Source organism: Marmota marmota, unplaced genomic scaffold, assembly GCF_001458135.2.
Source record: "Marmota marmota marmota unplaced genomic scaffold, marMar, whole genome shotgun sequence".
Taxonomy (NCBI): Eukaryota; Metazoa; Chordata; class Mammalia; order Rodentia; family Sciuridae; genus Marmota; species Marmota marmota.
Window position 1 is genome coordinate 15,860,950 of NW_026000240.1, and position 17,287 is coordinate 15,878,236.

Here is a 17,287-nt window from a genome sequence, read left to right on the forward strand (position 1 = left end):
AAAAAAGTTGCAGCAAAAGGCTATTACTGAATACTTTTCGTTACCGGAGGGTGTGTGAAGCCGCGCGGCGGCGGCTGCCACGTGTGATAACCAGTCATGGCACAGCAAGGAGTTTCCAAGCAGCGGCAGCCGGCTCTTCTCCACCCTCTGCCCGGGGAGCGGGACGCCACTGTGAGAGCCCAAATCCAAACCTGACCCGGAGGAGGCACAGTCTCGCAGGCTCTTTGAGTCCAGGACTCTCCCCGGGAGTCCGGGACACTCCCCGGACTCTCTCTGGGGCCATCTGGGACTGCCCAGGATGCTGTAGGCAGAAGACGGCCCGCGTCCCTGAAGTTTGATCATTTCCAAGGCCAGTAACTACAATGGTTCTCCCACACCTGGAAGCTAGTTCCTGCCTTCGTCCCAGTGCCTGTGAGGACGAGGGTGGAAGAATTTCCAGTGTTGCTGAGAACCGGACGAGACTTCAGATCAAGCTAGCTGCCTGCAGAACTTACCTGGACTGTGATTTAAGCTAGCTGCCTGCAGAACTTACCTGGACTGTGATTTACCTGGACTGTGAGTTAATCTATTGAGACACTGCTTTACCTGGACTGAGACAACAAACTGTAATCTACAACAAATTGTAACTCGGTATCTTTGCAAATGATGTCATTGCTTTATAATTTTTCTAAGGGCTTCTTGCATGGAGCCATCAATTGGCTTGGTATTGTGGCATTTTGTATCCTCCCCTTCTGCTTGTAGCAGATTACTTATGGTGTTTGTGTAAAAACCACTATGGTCGTTATTTAAATTAAACAAAAGGGGGAAATGTTAGAGTCTGTAAACAAGTCAGGATGGCACCTGGCATTTTGCCAGAGAAATGTTAGAGTCTGTAAACAAGTCTGGATGGTGCCTGGCATTTTGCCAGAGGGAGTGGTTTGTGAAGTAACGCCAGCGAGCCATTAAGTGTGGAGATTCCTTATTGGTTGACTGATGTATCTAGTTTATGTTAATTAGATAAGCTGTGTGGAATGTATAAATACCTCTGTTGTCCTACAATAAATGGCTCCCACTCCTGCTGTATCAATGTAAACAAGTTGTTCGTCACCCCCTGGTTATTTTGCTGCAGCCGGACTGCGGCACCCCTAGGCTGTATATGGTGGATTTGAGGTTTGAACCCAAGTCAACAGAATGCATTGGACTCCATACTAGTGCCTGATTCGTAAAACCAAAGTTAATGTCTTAATACAACAGAGTGTTAATCCTACCTGTTATCTTAACCCTGGGTAACAGCCTGCAAAATTATCATCCTGTCAATTTTTTAAAACATTTTTTGGTTTGGTCAGAGAAAGCGTTTGTATAAAAGGTGAGAAGAAGGCATTATTCATTCAGCCTTTTACACCTCCTTTTAAAAACACACACCACCTTTATTATATTACCTTTGAATTTTGATTTTAATTTAATACACATAAGGAAATCCTAGCAAATAACAGGCTCAAAAGACTCAAACAACTCAGCAAAAAAGGCATCAAATAAAAATTATGTATGGTACATCAATCATTCTTATTTCTCCCATAAATCTTGAAAACAAAAAATCAGCTCCTTGTATTTCATTTGCTTTCCTCCTTTGAATTAAGGAAAGCTTCCAAAGATACATTGTATGTACAGAGAGGGCACATGGCGAACACGCGCCTTGGCACCTTTTACACTCTTCAGGAAAGAATCTGCAAAATTGGCTTTGATCCCTGTTTTTAAATTTAAGAGGAGCTCATTTGCAAGACTTATAAATAGAATTTGTTAAGTGACCAAACCATTTTTTTTTAATTTGAAAATAACAAACTTCTACCTTGAACTGAGCTGGCTGGAAAGGGGAGGGGGTCACCCTGCCCCGCCACCCCCAGGCTTTGGTGGAGGAAGCAGAAGGACATGAGCAACGCAGGGAAGAGGAGGCTAACGGAGGATCGTCCACCTGCTGCAGGGTGGGCAGTGCTCTCAGGCCTGCTAAACTGGTCCATCTCCCTAGAGGGCAGAAAAGGTGAATCTGTTATAATGTCCTCTTAAAATTCTTCCCTCCCTCTTCCTCTTCCCTCCACCCTCTCCCGACGGGTCACTCCTGTCCTTCTTGGTGGCCTAGTGAATGTTTCCTGGACTTTCCTTTGTCTCAGAGCTTCAATCTGTGACTTACCTGGGTTTGGATTATAGGAATGGAAAATCCATTTTATTTTGCCTCATTAGGCATAATTTTGTAGAAGACGCTGAGAAAAGCGCTGTGTTGGACACCACAGGGCTACTGGGAGCGCTGGGATTTGAAACCAGGAGGTGGAACCCCAAGGCTGCTTTCCCTTCCTGGAAGCTCAGCTGCCTTCCTGTCACTGACGGAGGCTTCTGCATAGCCCTTGGGAGGCATGGAGCAGCCTCAAGAGCTAGGTGTCATTGTCCATGTTTTATAGACAAACAGAGGGCAACTGATGTGGCTAAGACCATGCAGCTGGCATCCCATCAGGTCTCAGAGCCTGCATTTCAAGGCAGGTGCCCATCCATCGCCAGTAGAGGACTTGGCTAGACTTGGGAAGCTCTGGCTAGGTCCCTTCTGCCCTGCTGGATGGAGGTGGATGGGCACACCTCCCTGAGTTAGGCAACAGGCAACCGGGGTAACTGAGACCCTGAGAAATCAGTCGGCTTACTTCGGCCTCTCCATTGGTAAGTGTGGCATGGGGCCAGAGCAGAACTTTACACGCTATTCCCCTGGGGTGGGAATGCTGGCACTTGGCGAGATGCGGTCAGAAATCCTCAGCATTCGGAATTTTAAACTCTGTGGCCTTTGTGCACTGAAATGCTTAGTGCTGAAGTTTTGCAATGCCTGCAAATTACTTTCCAAGAGGTCAGAAAGGTAGAGGGGAAGCAAATGCCAGCCACAGAGGGTAGAGGTGGGGTGCCCAGACGTGCCCTGTGCTGGGGACTGAGGGGTCTCCACCACTGAGCCACATCCTCAGCCCTTTTTGTGATGAGACAAGGTCTTGCAAGATTGCTGAGGCCAGCCTTGAACTTGTGATCTCCTACCTCAGCCTCACAAGTAGCTGGGATTACAGATGTCCACTACCCTGCCTGGCTGTTCCTTCAACTTTTATGTAGACTTGAAGTTTTCAAAGTGAAAGGTGGGAATGGGGGAAGAGTGAGAAAAGGAAGGAAGCAAAGAAGGCAATTCTGACAGTGTGCTTTCTCCCGGGGACTCTGCAGTGTCCCTGCATCGACAGTCACAGAGCCATATCCTGTCTTTCACCTATCAGGTAGTCAGTAGTTGTGGTCAACAGAACATGGTGCCTGAACCTCACTGAAGAGAGCCAATGTACCAGCACCTGGGGATATGTTTTTAAGTCAACAGGAAATCCTTAAATTTATAAAGTCCTACCATCCACTCAAAGAGAAATCAAATTTTGGATAAATCTTCCAAAGAAAATTTCCTGCCTGGCTAAACTATGACTGTTAGCTAATTCTGCAAGCATTGATTCATTTTTGATAAATTATAATATTTAAGTATTCCATATCCCTACTTGCTGTCATAAAAATACTAGTGACGGTTGCCAGCTAATAATTCCCCCATTCCCAATTATGTTTGAAGATTTAAAAAAATTAAATACAACAAAATAGAACTAAAATTTTATAGAACAAAAATTCAATAGTCAGTGAAATCCATTTGTGATACAAATTCATGATGTGATACAAATCACATCAGAAGACAGGTCGTGCCCTGGGGGGTACTATGCATTTCACTTTTGGTTTCAGAGACTATATTTTCTATATTCTAAGAGCAATATGTGATAATTTAAATTTTTTGAATATCATAGGATAGGGGGAAGAAACAAAATCCATCTTCAAACCCAGAAGGATCTAGAACTTAACATTTTGATGACATTTCTTCTCGAGGCATTTTTCTTTTTGTCTATCATTGTGGTTTTCTTTTCTTATTTTTTGAAATGGTATTCTATGTACAATTTTTATATCCTGCTTTGTTCAAATGACACTATCTTATTAGCATTTTCAGTATTATTAAAATTTGGGGGAAAAGAAACGTTTATGTTGTGGAAATTAAAAAATAAATAAAGACACGGGGAGAATATAAGAAATTATGTAGGCTTATGTGATGGAAAGACTGGTGGTGACTGGTGGACAGAAGACAGGTGCCAGGAGGAACACTTTCCCACTGAGTATATTTATATATTTCTGTAAATTGTCTGTATGTATATATGCATATTTAATTTTGAACTATGTGCATATGATGCTTAGTAAAATGTAAATAAAGTGATTTGAATAATTTAAGGCCTTGGCATATTATATAATTCTCCAGTGAGGGAGCTCATGAGTTCTATATTTTTTTCTCATGCATTGATCTGCGTGCTTTTGAATACATCAGTGCATGTGTGTATGTGAGTGAATAATTGCCTGATCTGATTTGGTCACTAGTTCAAACAATCAGACTATCTTAATGTCCACAAGCTTATTTTTATATTTTGTGGTTGAAATTTTATGAGGATGTTTAGTGACTAAATCTTGAGAGATTTCCACTTTTTTTTTCCTTTTTCTATGGGAATGGCTTCTCTTTTCTATACCAGAAGACAGGTCGTGCCCTAGTGGGTACTATGCACCTGAGGACCTAAAGAAGTCTTGGGCCAGACCATGAAGGACCACAGCTGACACTGTGCCCACAGGACAAGGACTCGTCCCCTGTGGGCCCTCACGTGAACGTCTCTGTGAAGTTTACATGTGGATGGGGTCCTTGGTCTCTAGGCCAACTGGAGACAAGGCTGAAAGCTGTGGCCACTGTGCATCTGGGCATGTCAACTCAGAGTCCCTACCACCCCTGCGTCCCACAGCTGGCAGTGGAGCCTGGACTTCCCTGTGGACCCCACACTGACCATCCCTCATCCTGATGGTGCTGGTGTCTGGCTGGGTCCCCTGCAAGCAGGGAAGTGATGCTAGAGACTGGGACTTACCCCACCGCAGCACTGACAGTCTCCACAGAGTGTCCCCAGGAGGCCGTTGATCGCCTGGATAGCACAGAGAATCATCTGGATTCCTCCGATCACCAGCAGGATGGAGAAGAGGGTCAGATTCCAAGAGACCACATTGTCAGGCTGCAGGCACTTGCTCCACAGGGCTTGGTCACTGAGATAATCCCTGCAGGTGACGGGGTAGGGAAGGTGGAAGGAGACATTTGTTAAATACGGAGTCATCCCCTAGACTGGGAGGTCTACATAAAGATTTTTCTTGTGCAGTACTTCCCATCTGGAGCTGGGGGGTGTGGCTTGGTGGCAGAGCACTTACCTAGCATGTACCAGGCCATAGGTTCCAGCCCAGCACCACAAAAACAAGACAAGACAAAACCTTTCCATCCAAAACAAGTTCCATGAGAAAAATACACAAATAAATTAATGAAACAACCCCAAACTAACACTTTGAGTACATCCTATGTGCCAGATCATGTTCTAAATGTTTTGCACATATTCTCTCATTTATTCCTCACAGAAACCTATGATTCTTTCCTTCCAGACCACAAATAAGGAAACTGAGGCACAGAGAGTTTAAGTGGCTTATCCCAGGTCACACAGCTACTAAGCAGCAGAGCAATATTTGTGACAGGGCAGAAAAACAAAAACACGTCAGAGTTAGAATTGCACAAATGACGGCCTTTTTAGCAGTACCATCATTCGAGACATTTTGACTTTTGACAAATTATCTGTTAAACTCAGCAGAGATCTAAAACCATGTAAAATACAAATGTCATATCAACTAAAGGAAAGAGTCTGATTTTGACCAAATTGTGAATTTGACTCAACACTTAGGAATTCCATGTGAAAAAATGCTTAATTAATTATCTTTAAAAGTTAGAAGTAATCTACTATCTTAATACATATAATTTGCATAAACTTTGAATTAAGAGAAACTGCTGTATATACATATACTGCAATTTCTCATATTCACATCTATACTGTGTGTGTGTGTGTGTGTGTGTGTGTGTAGAGCGGGGGGTGGGGGCCAGTTCATTGTCATATGCAGGGCCTTGTGTCTTGCAGAGGAGAGGTGAATCTGCTCTGCTCCCCAGAAGACAAGAAAGAGCAAAGTGGGCAGATGCTTTTGGATTATTAAGATTCTCTCTCACATTCCTAGAGCCACAGATCCGCCCCTCTCCTTTCTATTTCCTCCACCCTCTGGACCTCTGTGAGAAACTCTCTAGCTACCAAGTTAGCACTCATCTTATTGCTCCAGATCTTTATTGTTATTGTTCTTGTTATTGGTTTTGGGGGTTGTACCCAGAGGCTCTCTCACACTGAGCTCATTCTCAAGAGCTTTTTATTTTGTATTTTGGACAGGTTCTCCCTAAGCTTCCAAGGATGGACTTGACCTTGCTGTCCTCCCCTGGCCTCAGTCTCTGGAGTGGCTGGGATTACAGGTGCCACTGTGCCCAGCTATCTAAATCTTCATGATGACCTCTGTGTCCTAGAAATTCTCAGGTGCACCAGTACACATTTATTTAATACATTATGATTTTAGAAACTCTTACAAATGATGGGAGATGTCCTGGGGTTGAACAAAGGTGAAGAAATGAATGAACGAGTGCTTCACTCTTGATTCAGAAGCAAAGCTGTTTATACCCTTGGCTCAGTTTTCCTAAGTGGCCTGGTCTAGGTTGTTACCTGCCGTGGGGCCTCATCCTTACCTGTAAAACGGGAGCCACTTAGTCTACCACGTCTTAGTGTTACTGTATTACATAAGCTAATATGAGTAGCGTGCTCAGGACATGCACAGAGTAAGTGCTTGCTGAATACCTGTACTGTCATGTTCTCACTTGATCCACACAGTCTAATGAAAAGAGCCTGCATTTTGGAAATTTGCTGTTTTACTTCAAACATCCATCTTTCTGTTTCACTTGTTCTTACACGCAATCCTTGCTATCTTTACAATTTTGAGTTTGATGATTATGAAAGTTGGTAAAGATAGGGTAATTTTCATGCACGCTGATTTATATAAAGAAAACAGACTTAGAGGCAATTTGTCCAGAGATGGGGCGACAGCGCCGTCTGGTGATGAGATTGATAAAATACTCTGGGAATGAGGAAACTAGGAATAATCTGGATGCCTGGAGAATCCAGTTGCACTCCAGCTGCTCCCAAATGGCCACTGGTAGCCATCTTCAGGCCCTTCTCCACTCACAACTCTCAAATCTGAGGGTGTAGGAGACCCTGATCAAAGAAGGCTTCAGGCACGCACAGTGTGCTCCCAAGCCCAGGGTGGGAGGGGTCCTGGGTTCTTTGTGGACCTGGTAGTTGACATGTTTCTACTTTCTGTGAGGCAGGGAGAGCTGAGGCAGTGTCAATCCACTTAACTGGTGGTTTTCTTTTTTGCTTTGTTTTGTTTTTTGCTTTTGGTACCAGGGATTGAATCAGGGGCACTTAACCATTGAGCCACATCCCAGGCCTATTTGTTTATTTGTTTAGAGACAGGGTCTTCAAAGTTGCTTAGGGTCTCACTAAATTGCTGAAGCTAGCTTTGAATTTGCAATCCTCCTGCCTCAGTCTCCTATGACTCAATGTCAATCCTTTCAGGGATTACAGGGGTGCGCCATCATGCCCAGCTTAACTGGTATTTTAAAGCACCTGGTTATCACGAGGGGCATTCCCACCTGAACCACAATAATCCCACCAACTTGGGAGCAGAAAGCTATGGTTTACACAAGTCTCTTTGCTCTAGGACTAGAAACCCACAAGGGCAGAGACTATATCCCCCCAACTGTGTCCCCAGGTCCAGCACAGTGAATGTTCAATACACAGCAGCCCTCGTTCACTGGGTCTTGACCAGGGACTGAGCACTGGGCCATTTGCTTTATATCATCCTTCCTAACACTACAAAGATGGGCTTCTGGAAAAGTGCCTGGCAAAGAGCAGCCCTCATAAATATTTCCTGAGTGAATGGATGTGTATATCCATTTTGCAAATTAAGAAGTTGAAACTTGTGACTGGAAGTAGCTGGATTTGATCTGAGGTCTAATTTCAAAGCCAGTGCCCTTATACAAATTGTACTCAAGTAGTTATATCCCTTTAGAACATTTGAAATATGATTTCTTTATGAAATTTTCTTTATGCTATCTGTAATAATATGCCAACCAAGGTTTACTGTGTCATCGTAGAGATGAGTCTCTTTGAACCTTCCTGGGTCTGGCTGAAAGGATTGACACCGAGTCACAAAATCATTAGAAAAGTGTAACACTTTAGAAAGTTCTAATGCACATGAATGAATTCCATTCCAAAAATTCATAAAAATGAAGAACATCGTGGAATGTCAAAAATGCACAATGCCCACTGCATTTTTGACATTCCACGATGTTCTTCATTTTTTGCTATTTTATTTCCACCTGAAGCTGTGAAGCAGATGTTGCTGCCACCTCTATCTCACCACTGAGGAGTCTGAGTTTGCAGGGCCCAAGATCCCACTGCTGGTGCATGGAAGAGTTGTGCCTGGCTTTTAAGTTGGCTTGGGGCAAAACAGGTTGCTAACATCTGTGATGCTCTTTCTGCTGCGTGAACACTGCGTGTGCTTGCAATGCAATCGCACCCTACCCAGGAGACTTTCAGCCTCAGGAATGTCTTCTTGAACAGTTTATGGGGCTTATTGCTAATAAGTCATCTTAAAGAGCAAATGCAGATGGTCCTGGCTGGGAGTCCAGGTGGAGGGTTTAATTATTTTCAGTTCTGGGTGTCAGTGTCCCAGCCACTCAGCTGCTCTTGGCTTCTCAGGGGTCAGCTCTTGCCCAGGGAACGGGAGGTGCCCTGCTCACTGGCTGCTACCCTCTCCCACCACTGAACTTCCTTGGCTTCCTGACCTTGGCTGACCCAACATGCTGGGCAAAGTGCTGCCCTTCCAGCAGCTCTGGATCAGGGGTGGGGTGGCAACTGTCTCAGTACAGAAGCCTTTGGATAGGAGGAGGCTCGACTCCAGAGGAAATGAATAGCTTGCCTCAAAATACCCCAGGTTTCTTTTTTCCTTCCAGGATGCTTCTTTTAAATTTTTCTTTTTCTTTTTGCAGGGGGTTGAACCCAAGGATGCTCTACCATTGAGCTTCATCCAGCCCTTTTTGTTTTTTATTTGGAGGTAGGCAGGGGGGTCTCACTGAGTTGCTTAGGGCCTCACTAAGTTGCTGAAGCTAGCTTTGAACTTGCGATCCTCCTGCCTCAGCCTCCCGAGTTGCTAGGGTTGACTGTACCTGGTGTAGAATGCTTCTTAATATGGTTCTCATGATGGATAAAGTTAATTAACTCTGCTTCTTTAATATTTTCACCAACACGCATTTCTGAGGAAAACAGTGCTAAATTCTATGGCATAAAAGAGCCCTGCATTTCATGCCCAAGTTGGAAATCTCAGCATTTGCCTAGATAACCTTTCCCCTTCCTCACACCTAATGCTGGGCAAGCCCATCTCTGACAGTCTCTGAAATTTGCCCCAATTCTGTAGCCGTGGAGAAGCTCAGAACCTCACCTGGATCATCACTTCGGCCCCCGCCTCTCTCCCCCTCCCCAGTGACAGGGCTCTTCCATTCATTCTCCACATCAACGTCACCAATGTCATTATTCCAAACTCCCAAGTGGCTGCCTCACATCCTTCTTGACGTTCTCTGCTCTCCTCTGACGTCCCCAAGTTGCGCCAGCCTCAGTCAAGTGTCCAGCCTGCCACAGTCAATGGTGCCCCTTCTGTTCCTCCCCCCCCCCCATTTCCCTGAGCTTCAGGTCATAGCATCCTGACATCCGATCCCCTGAGCCCCGAGGCCCACGCCTGCCTCCCCTCCCTGTGGGGAAGGCAAACTCAGGCTCATCCTCCCAAACCAGCCATGTCCCCTCCTCAGGGTTCCACTACTTTCCACATTGACAAGTTCTGTTTCCTGTTGCCCCTGCAACTAACCACGTGCTCCTGGGACTGCGCCTCATCTGTCCTTCCTCACTCCATGTTCTGATGGGCTTCGGCACTAAGTCAGGTACTGATGCTGTGCAGCTAAAACATTTCTTCTCCTGGTTCCTAGCTGAGGGGCCCTGGGGGGATTAGCCTCTTTGAACTTCATTTTTTCCTCCGGGGTAAGAATTCTCAGGTTTGACAGGAAGATTGAGATAATGCACCCACGCTTGGCAATTATCATTGGGAAGAAAAGGAGGAGGAGGAGGAAGAGGGGAAGAAAAAATAGAAGAAGAAGGAGGGGGGAAGGAAAAGGAAGAAGGGGGAGGAGGAGGAGGAGGAGGAGGAGGAGAGGGAGAGGAAGAGGAAAGAGAACAGGAGGAGCGGTCACCCTGCATCATACTGTGCTGCCGTCTGGTGGTGGGAGGGGTGACAGCTGTCTGGAGTCTGTCCTTTCTGCTCACAGTGGTTTGCTCAGCAGCTGTCACCATGGCTGTGATGCCCCTGTGCTGGGGATCTGATGGGGACACGAGTCTAGTTTGGCCAGGAAAAGTGAAGCCAGAGCACATGACCGTTGCCAGAGGGAATCTCAGCAAAGAGCAGAAAGCATGGTCAGCATGAGTTGTGTTTTAGAAAAAAGCCAGGTGACTCCGGGCGAGAAAATCAGAAGTCCAGCTGCAGTCATTTAGAAGCCATGTTCCCTCGAGCTGGTCACCAGGCCTCAGCTACCTTCCTCTGAGAGAAGGCTACAGATCTCATTGGATGAGGATCAAATGACACATTGTGAGTGACTCGATTTTGATACTAAACACCAGCAAGCAATAGAGGATTAATTCCTGTGATAAGAGACTCCTCATGAGTCACAGGGAAGACCTTGAACCAGCCATATCATCAAACCAAAAAGGAACGTGCTGTGCATCCAGGTCTCTGAAGAGAGGGAACAGGAGGCCAGGATGAAATGAGGTGCTGTAGGTGGCAGAGGGGTGTAGCCAGGCACCATCTGCCTGGCTCCCACCCTGCAAAGAGCCTTCCTGTGGCCATAGTGGCACATGTCACATGTTAACCAGATTGTTCAATTATAGGCAGTCTGGGTGTGGTGAAAGCCTCTGAGCCCAGTTGGTGAGAAATCCTTCTTGTTTTCTATGGTAAGGTCTGCAACGGAAATCGCTACTGGGTATTGATATCATTGATTGCCTTGTGGTAATGCTAGTTCACATCTGGGAGCAAGTAGTGATACCATAAATCTCCTCCCCTCGGGCCAACTGAGGTGTCCTCTTTCAGTTATCTCTCCCTGTGTTTGTCAGAGGGGAGACTTGGTGCAGCCTCTCCCTACCCCACAGTGTCGTTGCCTGACATCTGGGTAACAAAGACGATGTGGTTTGGTGAGCCGCCTCTCCCTGTTGGTCGTCCACCTGCCCCAGCCCTTGAATTGACCTGTGGGCATTGCCAGGTGAGCCTTACCCGTTGTGGAAGGGGTAGCCCCACGTGTTATTGGACATGAGACAGTTAGGACCCTTGTTGATCGAGATGGCTGAGATGACAAACGAGTAGCCAGCACCCAAGAATCCAATCACAGCAAATATGGTCGAGGTGAACATCTGGAAGAGAAGAAGAGACACAGTCAAGCTCTCGTCGGTACAGAGATGACGCTCAGCAAACCCACCCCACCTGTTGAGCATGGTGACCCAGGAAAACTACAGCTTCTATGTTCTTCCAAATAGTTTTATATGTCAGAGATTAATTAGTCTAGATTGCATTAGCGTCTTTTCTTTTTCAGTGATAAAATCCAAATAAAATTTCAGTAATCGAGCAGCCCAAGCAATCCTGGAGCCCATTCAAGCTAACTCCCACTTAAAGATGAAAAACCCAGGCCTGGAGACATTAAGAGTGTTTGCAATGTCCATTCTACATGGTAGTTAGCAGCAATATGGAAAACATGCATGATTTTGGAAATGAAGAAAGAAAATGATCACTTCTATAGCTTCAGAAACAAAACACAAGGTTTTGAACCATCAGGAGAGTGAGGCTCAAATCTTAGCCTTGATACTTTCTGCTGTGTGAAGGCTATGAAGGTATCAGAGTCCTGCTTTCTCATCTGTAAAATAGGCATGTTAGAGCCAAACATAAAGCTCTACTGTGAACATTAGTTGTAGGAATCTGAGTTAAATGCCAGCCCCATCCCTTCCCCCATCCTTTTATTATTAATATTGGTGTTATAGTATATGTTTGGGGGGCTAGGGCATATAGGGATGAAGAGAAACTGTGCCTGGGCAATTGGAATTTCATAGTAATAGAACTCATACTTTAGCTACTGTTGGTTCCATATAAATGCATTTGAAGGGGGGTACCAGGAACTGAATTCAGGGCACTTGACCACTAAGCCACATCCCCAGCTCTATTTTGTATTTTATTTAGAGACAGGGTTTCACGGGATTACTTAGTGCCTCACCTTTGCTCAGTCTGGTTTTGAACTCACAATCCTCCTGCCTCAGCTTCCCCTGCTGCTGGGATTACAGGCATGTGCCACCGTGCCTGGCTTATGCATGCATTTTGGATGCAATTTGGCAAGCCCGAGCTCTGGCCTTGCCTGCCTTATGAAGCCTCGTGTGGCTCTCATAGCGCTGACCCATTCTGCCCAGTGTACTCTGGATCATGCAAACTTGGGTCAGAGCACAGGCCTAGGGGACATTAATGGACACACATGAGGCCCTTGGAGCCATGACAGTGAGTCCTATGGAGATGGATGTTCACACTTCACCACCCTGGGCAGGGTATTCTCCCTGAGAGCTTATCAACAGCCCTGGAGAACAGCTCAGTAGACCTTTTCAATGACTAAGGCTTCATGTGATTCATTTAACAAGATTCCCCCCTCAGTTTTTATGCCTGGGATATGTTAAATACACTTTCACAAACCAGCCATGAGCTCCATCTAGGTTAGAATGAAAATTTAGTAAATGAAAATTTTGGTCCATTCGTGTTAGAACAGGCAATCTCTTTCCAAAAGGAATAATTTGGGGAACTTTCTGGATGATGTGCAGTTAAATTGGTTTCACTCCTGTTGGACTTTGAGGGCATTTATTGCTAACGTGTGTGACCTCCAAGGGAAGGTATGTTCTTGCTCTGGGATTAAGGAAAGTCCCCAGCTCTGCGTGATCCTGCTAAAGGAAGGAGTAGCTTGAGTCCTTATTCCATCTGCCTCTGATACTTCATTTTGGAACAAAAACTTCATGGAGAAGACAGGAGTCAGAAACTCCATCAATGTTAGATGGCAACATTGTTTAAACTTTTTTCTTAACATATATTTGCTCAATATTCTAGGGAGGGTGACCTTGCAATTCCTAGTTCAGGACTATAGTTTTAAACCTTTTAAAAGACATTCTAAAATGAGCATGCTTAGTGTTTAGAATTGTGGGGATTATTAACAGTAATTATTATTCCTCTGAAAGAGGAATGCCAGCACCCCACCTTTGACTTTTGGGAATTGACATTTATGACAAAACTTCAAAGGGCAGCTTCAGACATGGATGGAAAAACGGTGTCCAAACTTAAATGAAAGGAAGAAGTGATGTTGGAAATTCTTGATGGTCCCAAGAGTATCTTCAGTATTAGCAAAAGTTGATGTCGGAGAAACATGAAAGCACTTAAAAATAACTGAGAGTTATTTTTAAAACATCAGAGTTCAAGAGTGGCATATTAAAATTGTTTTATATTTTATAAGAATGTGACTTAAAATACATTTCTGCTGCTGAAAGTTTATATATGAATGTTGGTAAACAGCTTTTGAAAACTTCTCTGTGGGAAGTCTCTTTATGGGAAAATAAGGGATGGTTTTATACTCAGTTTTGCCTTCCACGACGGTACTTGTGGTAATTTGCAGAGTTCTCTGGTCTCGTCTGAGTCCTGGAAGCTTCTCTGTGAGTCCCTGCGAGAACACACTTTGAGAAATGTGGTTCCTAGTGAGAGCTCATCTAGCTGGGTTTCTGTCTCTAATCCACCTCCTGCTCCAACCCGAATTGCTCTTCAGTTAGATCACAGCTGCCGTGACTGCAGGGAGAGCCAGAATATCCCAGCAAGTGATCTTAGGCTCAGAGCAAGGGTTCAGAGGTCTAAAAACAGTGCTGACATGTGGCAGGCTGGGTTGTCTTCATGACAGATGGGTGGTCTCACAGAAAAACAGGTTCCATGAAGGAAGGGTCCCTCACTTCTTGAAACTGGCTGACAGTATTCAAAAGCCAGCATCTCTACTAAGTAGATGGTTAAATACACTTAACATTATATTTTAATAAGAGAGTTGACCTAAAAAGCCATCCAGTGCAACCATCCGACGGTCCAGCTAATAAGAGCAGCTCTGTCCCATAGCAGCCTGGTGTGCGTGACCTCAGGCAGTCCTCTTATACACCTGTGAGTGGGTGTACTCATCTACATTCTCCAGTGAGAAACTGAGACCCCAGAAACTAAGACAATGGCAAAGAGGCAGATATGAGATCAGCACATGGCCCTGGCTTCCCAAGACCACACCCCTGATCTGTGGTTTCTTGAGTCACATCTAGGAGGCACCAAGTCTGATTAAGAACACAAATCTCCTCCCAGCCCAGGGCCCTCAACCCTCTGCCCCTTCACACACACACACACACACACACACATATCACACACACATCACATACACACACATACACGATACACACCACACACACACACACACACCACCATACACACACATACCACACCACACATTCCACACCACATACACACACAACACAACACACCATACCACACACACACCATACACACACACATACCACTCACACCATGTTACATATCACATATGACACACACACCTAATACAGACCACACAGACACCACACACAACACACCAAACACCACACACATACACTGCATGCATGCACAACACACACACCACATACACACGCACACACACACACAAGAGCCACTAGCTCTGGATATTCTGTTATTTGCAAGTTTCCCTGTGAATGACACTGGTGTTCTCACAGAAATAAAACAACATATTAAAAAAAAAAATACAGCCTTGTGCTAACTCGACTTCCTCATGTTGGGTTCCAACTCTTGCAGAGACCAGACGCCATGAGGATGAGGGCCATAGGCCGGTCTAAACTGCTGCCATGAGAGAGGACACTGTGCTCTCAGAAAGACAGTGAGGTCTCTGCGGAGGCCTGTTTCAGCCCCCTCAGCTTCACCATCGTGAACAAGGAAAGGGTGGATGGATCTAGAAGGTTCCCAGAGATGGAACAGCCCAGTTTCGCCTCTGTAGCTGGCAGCGAGATGACAACTCTGACTTGGGCTGAACTGGCTACACCAAGGATTTTAGAAAATGCTTACAAAACATGTCAGCAGGTAGGCACTGGGCGATGCAAAAGCTGAGCAAGTCCAACTAGACGGAAGGTCAGATTAACATAAAGTATCCACGAGGAGATGATTTTCCCTTTATCATAAGCACCTCCAGATCAGCACCATCCAGTGCAAACAGTGTTGACCACCTGGGTAATTTAACATTTCTAGCAACCACCATTAAATTAAAAGGAAATAGGAGAAATTAAGCTTGATGCTGTATTTTCTTTAACTCTGTATCTCTAATATATCATCATTTCAACATGCAAACAAAATAAAAATCACCAAGATAGTTTACATGCTTCTTTTTGTAGCATTTCTTTGAAATCTTGGTGTATATTCCACTCAAACAGAATATCTCAATGGAGACCAGCCACATTCATGGTCTCAGTAGCTACATGTGGATAATCTAGAACATTTGAGAAGTTTATTTTTAGTAGTACAGAATTTAAAAATGCATGGATATATTGCACTGAGTTCTCAAGAGGGGGAATATGCCATGGAGAGAGAATGTGGTGACTCTCAGTTGGATTAATGTTTTATTTCTTAGAAGATATATCAATAGTTTTCTGTTTCATAATGCTACAAGTGATATGTTCCATTTTCAAATTCAAATTTGAAATCTCACCTTAAATTAGCAAAATAAACATCCCATACTGAGTTTTCATAATTTTTCCAAAATGGATGATCCATGCAAAGGAAGGTACACTATACATCTTGTTTCTTTAGGTTATTTTACATTGGAAAATCTGAAGAAATTGCCAAATTCACCACTCATAGATATGGTCAGTCTTAACAAGTAGCATGGAATAACTTCAATTTATCATGGGTTTCATGCAAAAAAACTAAAGAGTTATTTCAATCAAATGGAATATGTTAGGACTGACACTCTAAAATTGATACTCCTTAAAGTAGACAAAAGACCTGGGATATCTCTAGAAGGAGAGACCTCTGGGGTTGCTGAATTTGGAGTCAGAAATGGGAGCTTTCTCTACAGTTTTACAGGATAGCTCTTCCTAGTTGGACAAAAAGTGAAGATGAACATTTGCATCCTCGTCACCAGCATGGGTGACAGGTTGATGGAGCTGGTTCCTCCCTCATGAATTTGGGAAGCTAATCTTTCTTTTTCTACTTCCTCTTCTGCAAAATAAAGCTCAATAATATGTACTGCCTCACAGAGGTCATGATGTGCAAGGGGACCTGACCCATAGACAGGAGAAATCAAGGGCACACCTTTAGATACCACTGGGGTAGGGTGGGGCGGGGCTCCTAGGTGGGGCCCAGGACTTTACTGATAGAACACAGAAATCTCCTTGGCCTATTCCTAAGGTTTGGATAATTTCCCATGACATTAGCAAGCACTCAATTCATGTCATGATTATCCTTCTATTTTTATAGTCCAATCCTCACAACTCTCACTTCTCTATAAATACAGAGAGCAAAACTCTGGGAGAAAAATAAAGGCAAGCACTCTGGTTCTCCAATGGTTGCTCAGTACACATGTTCTGCTCACACTGTGAAAGAAACAGGTGTCCAGTTCATGCTGCAAATGCCTCCGTTGAAATGGAAGAGCAGAAGTACCCTCATTCAGATTCCTTCCCATTCACCCTTGCCAGCCCAGGACCTCCCAGTCTGCCAGGCTCGGCATCAGATCCCAGCTCTGTCCCTGCTAGTACTGGGTCTTTGTCCATCTCTATGCTTACATTGGCCAAAACAAATGGAGGGGACAATGAGGGCAGGAAAGGAAAGAAATGTGGGTGGTAAGGAGACTTGGGCTATGACAAGTTGTGGGGAAACATCTCTGGTGAACATGGGCATGCCTCCTTGAAAAGTGTGCTAAGAGCTGTACAGAGACCACCTGCAATATCCTGACCTGGGGCTGTGGCTCAGTAGTAGAGCGCTTGCCTAGCACGTGCGAGGCACTGGGTTCAATCCTCAGAACCATATAAAAATAAATAAATAAAATAAAGGTATTGTGCCCATCTACAACTACAAAAATATTTTT

The 17,287-nt window shown here is 44.6% G+C and overlaps 1 protein-coding gene across 1 annotated transcript in view; it reads right to left on the bottom strand.

The window, feature by feature from the left end:
• Positions 1–1,414: 1,414 nt before the first annotated feature.
• Positions 1,415–17,287, bottom strand: part of Tm4sf4 (transmembrane 4 L six family member 4) — a 21,320-nt gene continuing 5,447 nt past the window's right edge. The window contains exons 3-5 of the mRNA XM_015486952.2: positions 11,377–11,513; positions 4,971–5,154; positions 1,415–1,998 (exon numbers count right to left, since the gene is read on the bottom strand). Of these exons, the coding sequence (XP_015342438.1) occupies positions 1,981–1,998; positions 4,971–5,154; positions 11,377–11,513 (339 nt within the window). The 3' untranslated portion in view covers positions 1,415–1,980. The remainder of the gene's footprint in view (positions 1,999–4,970; positions 5,155–11,376; positions 11,514–17,287) is intronic.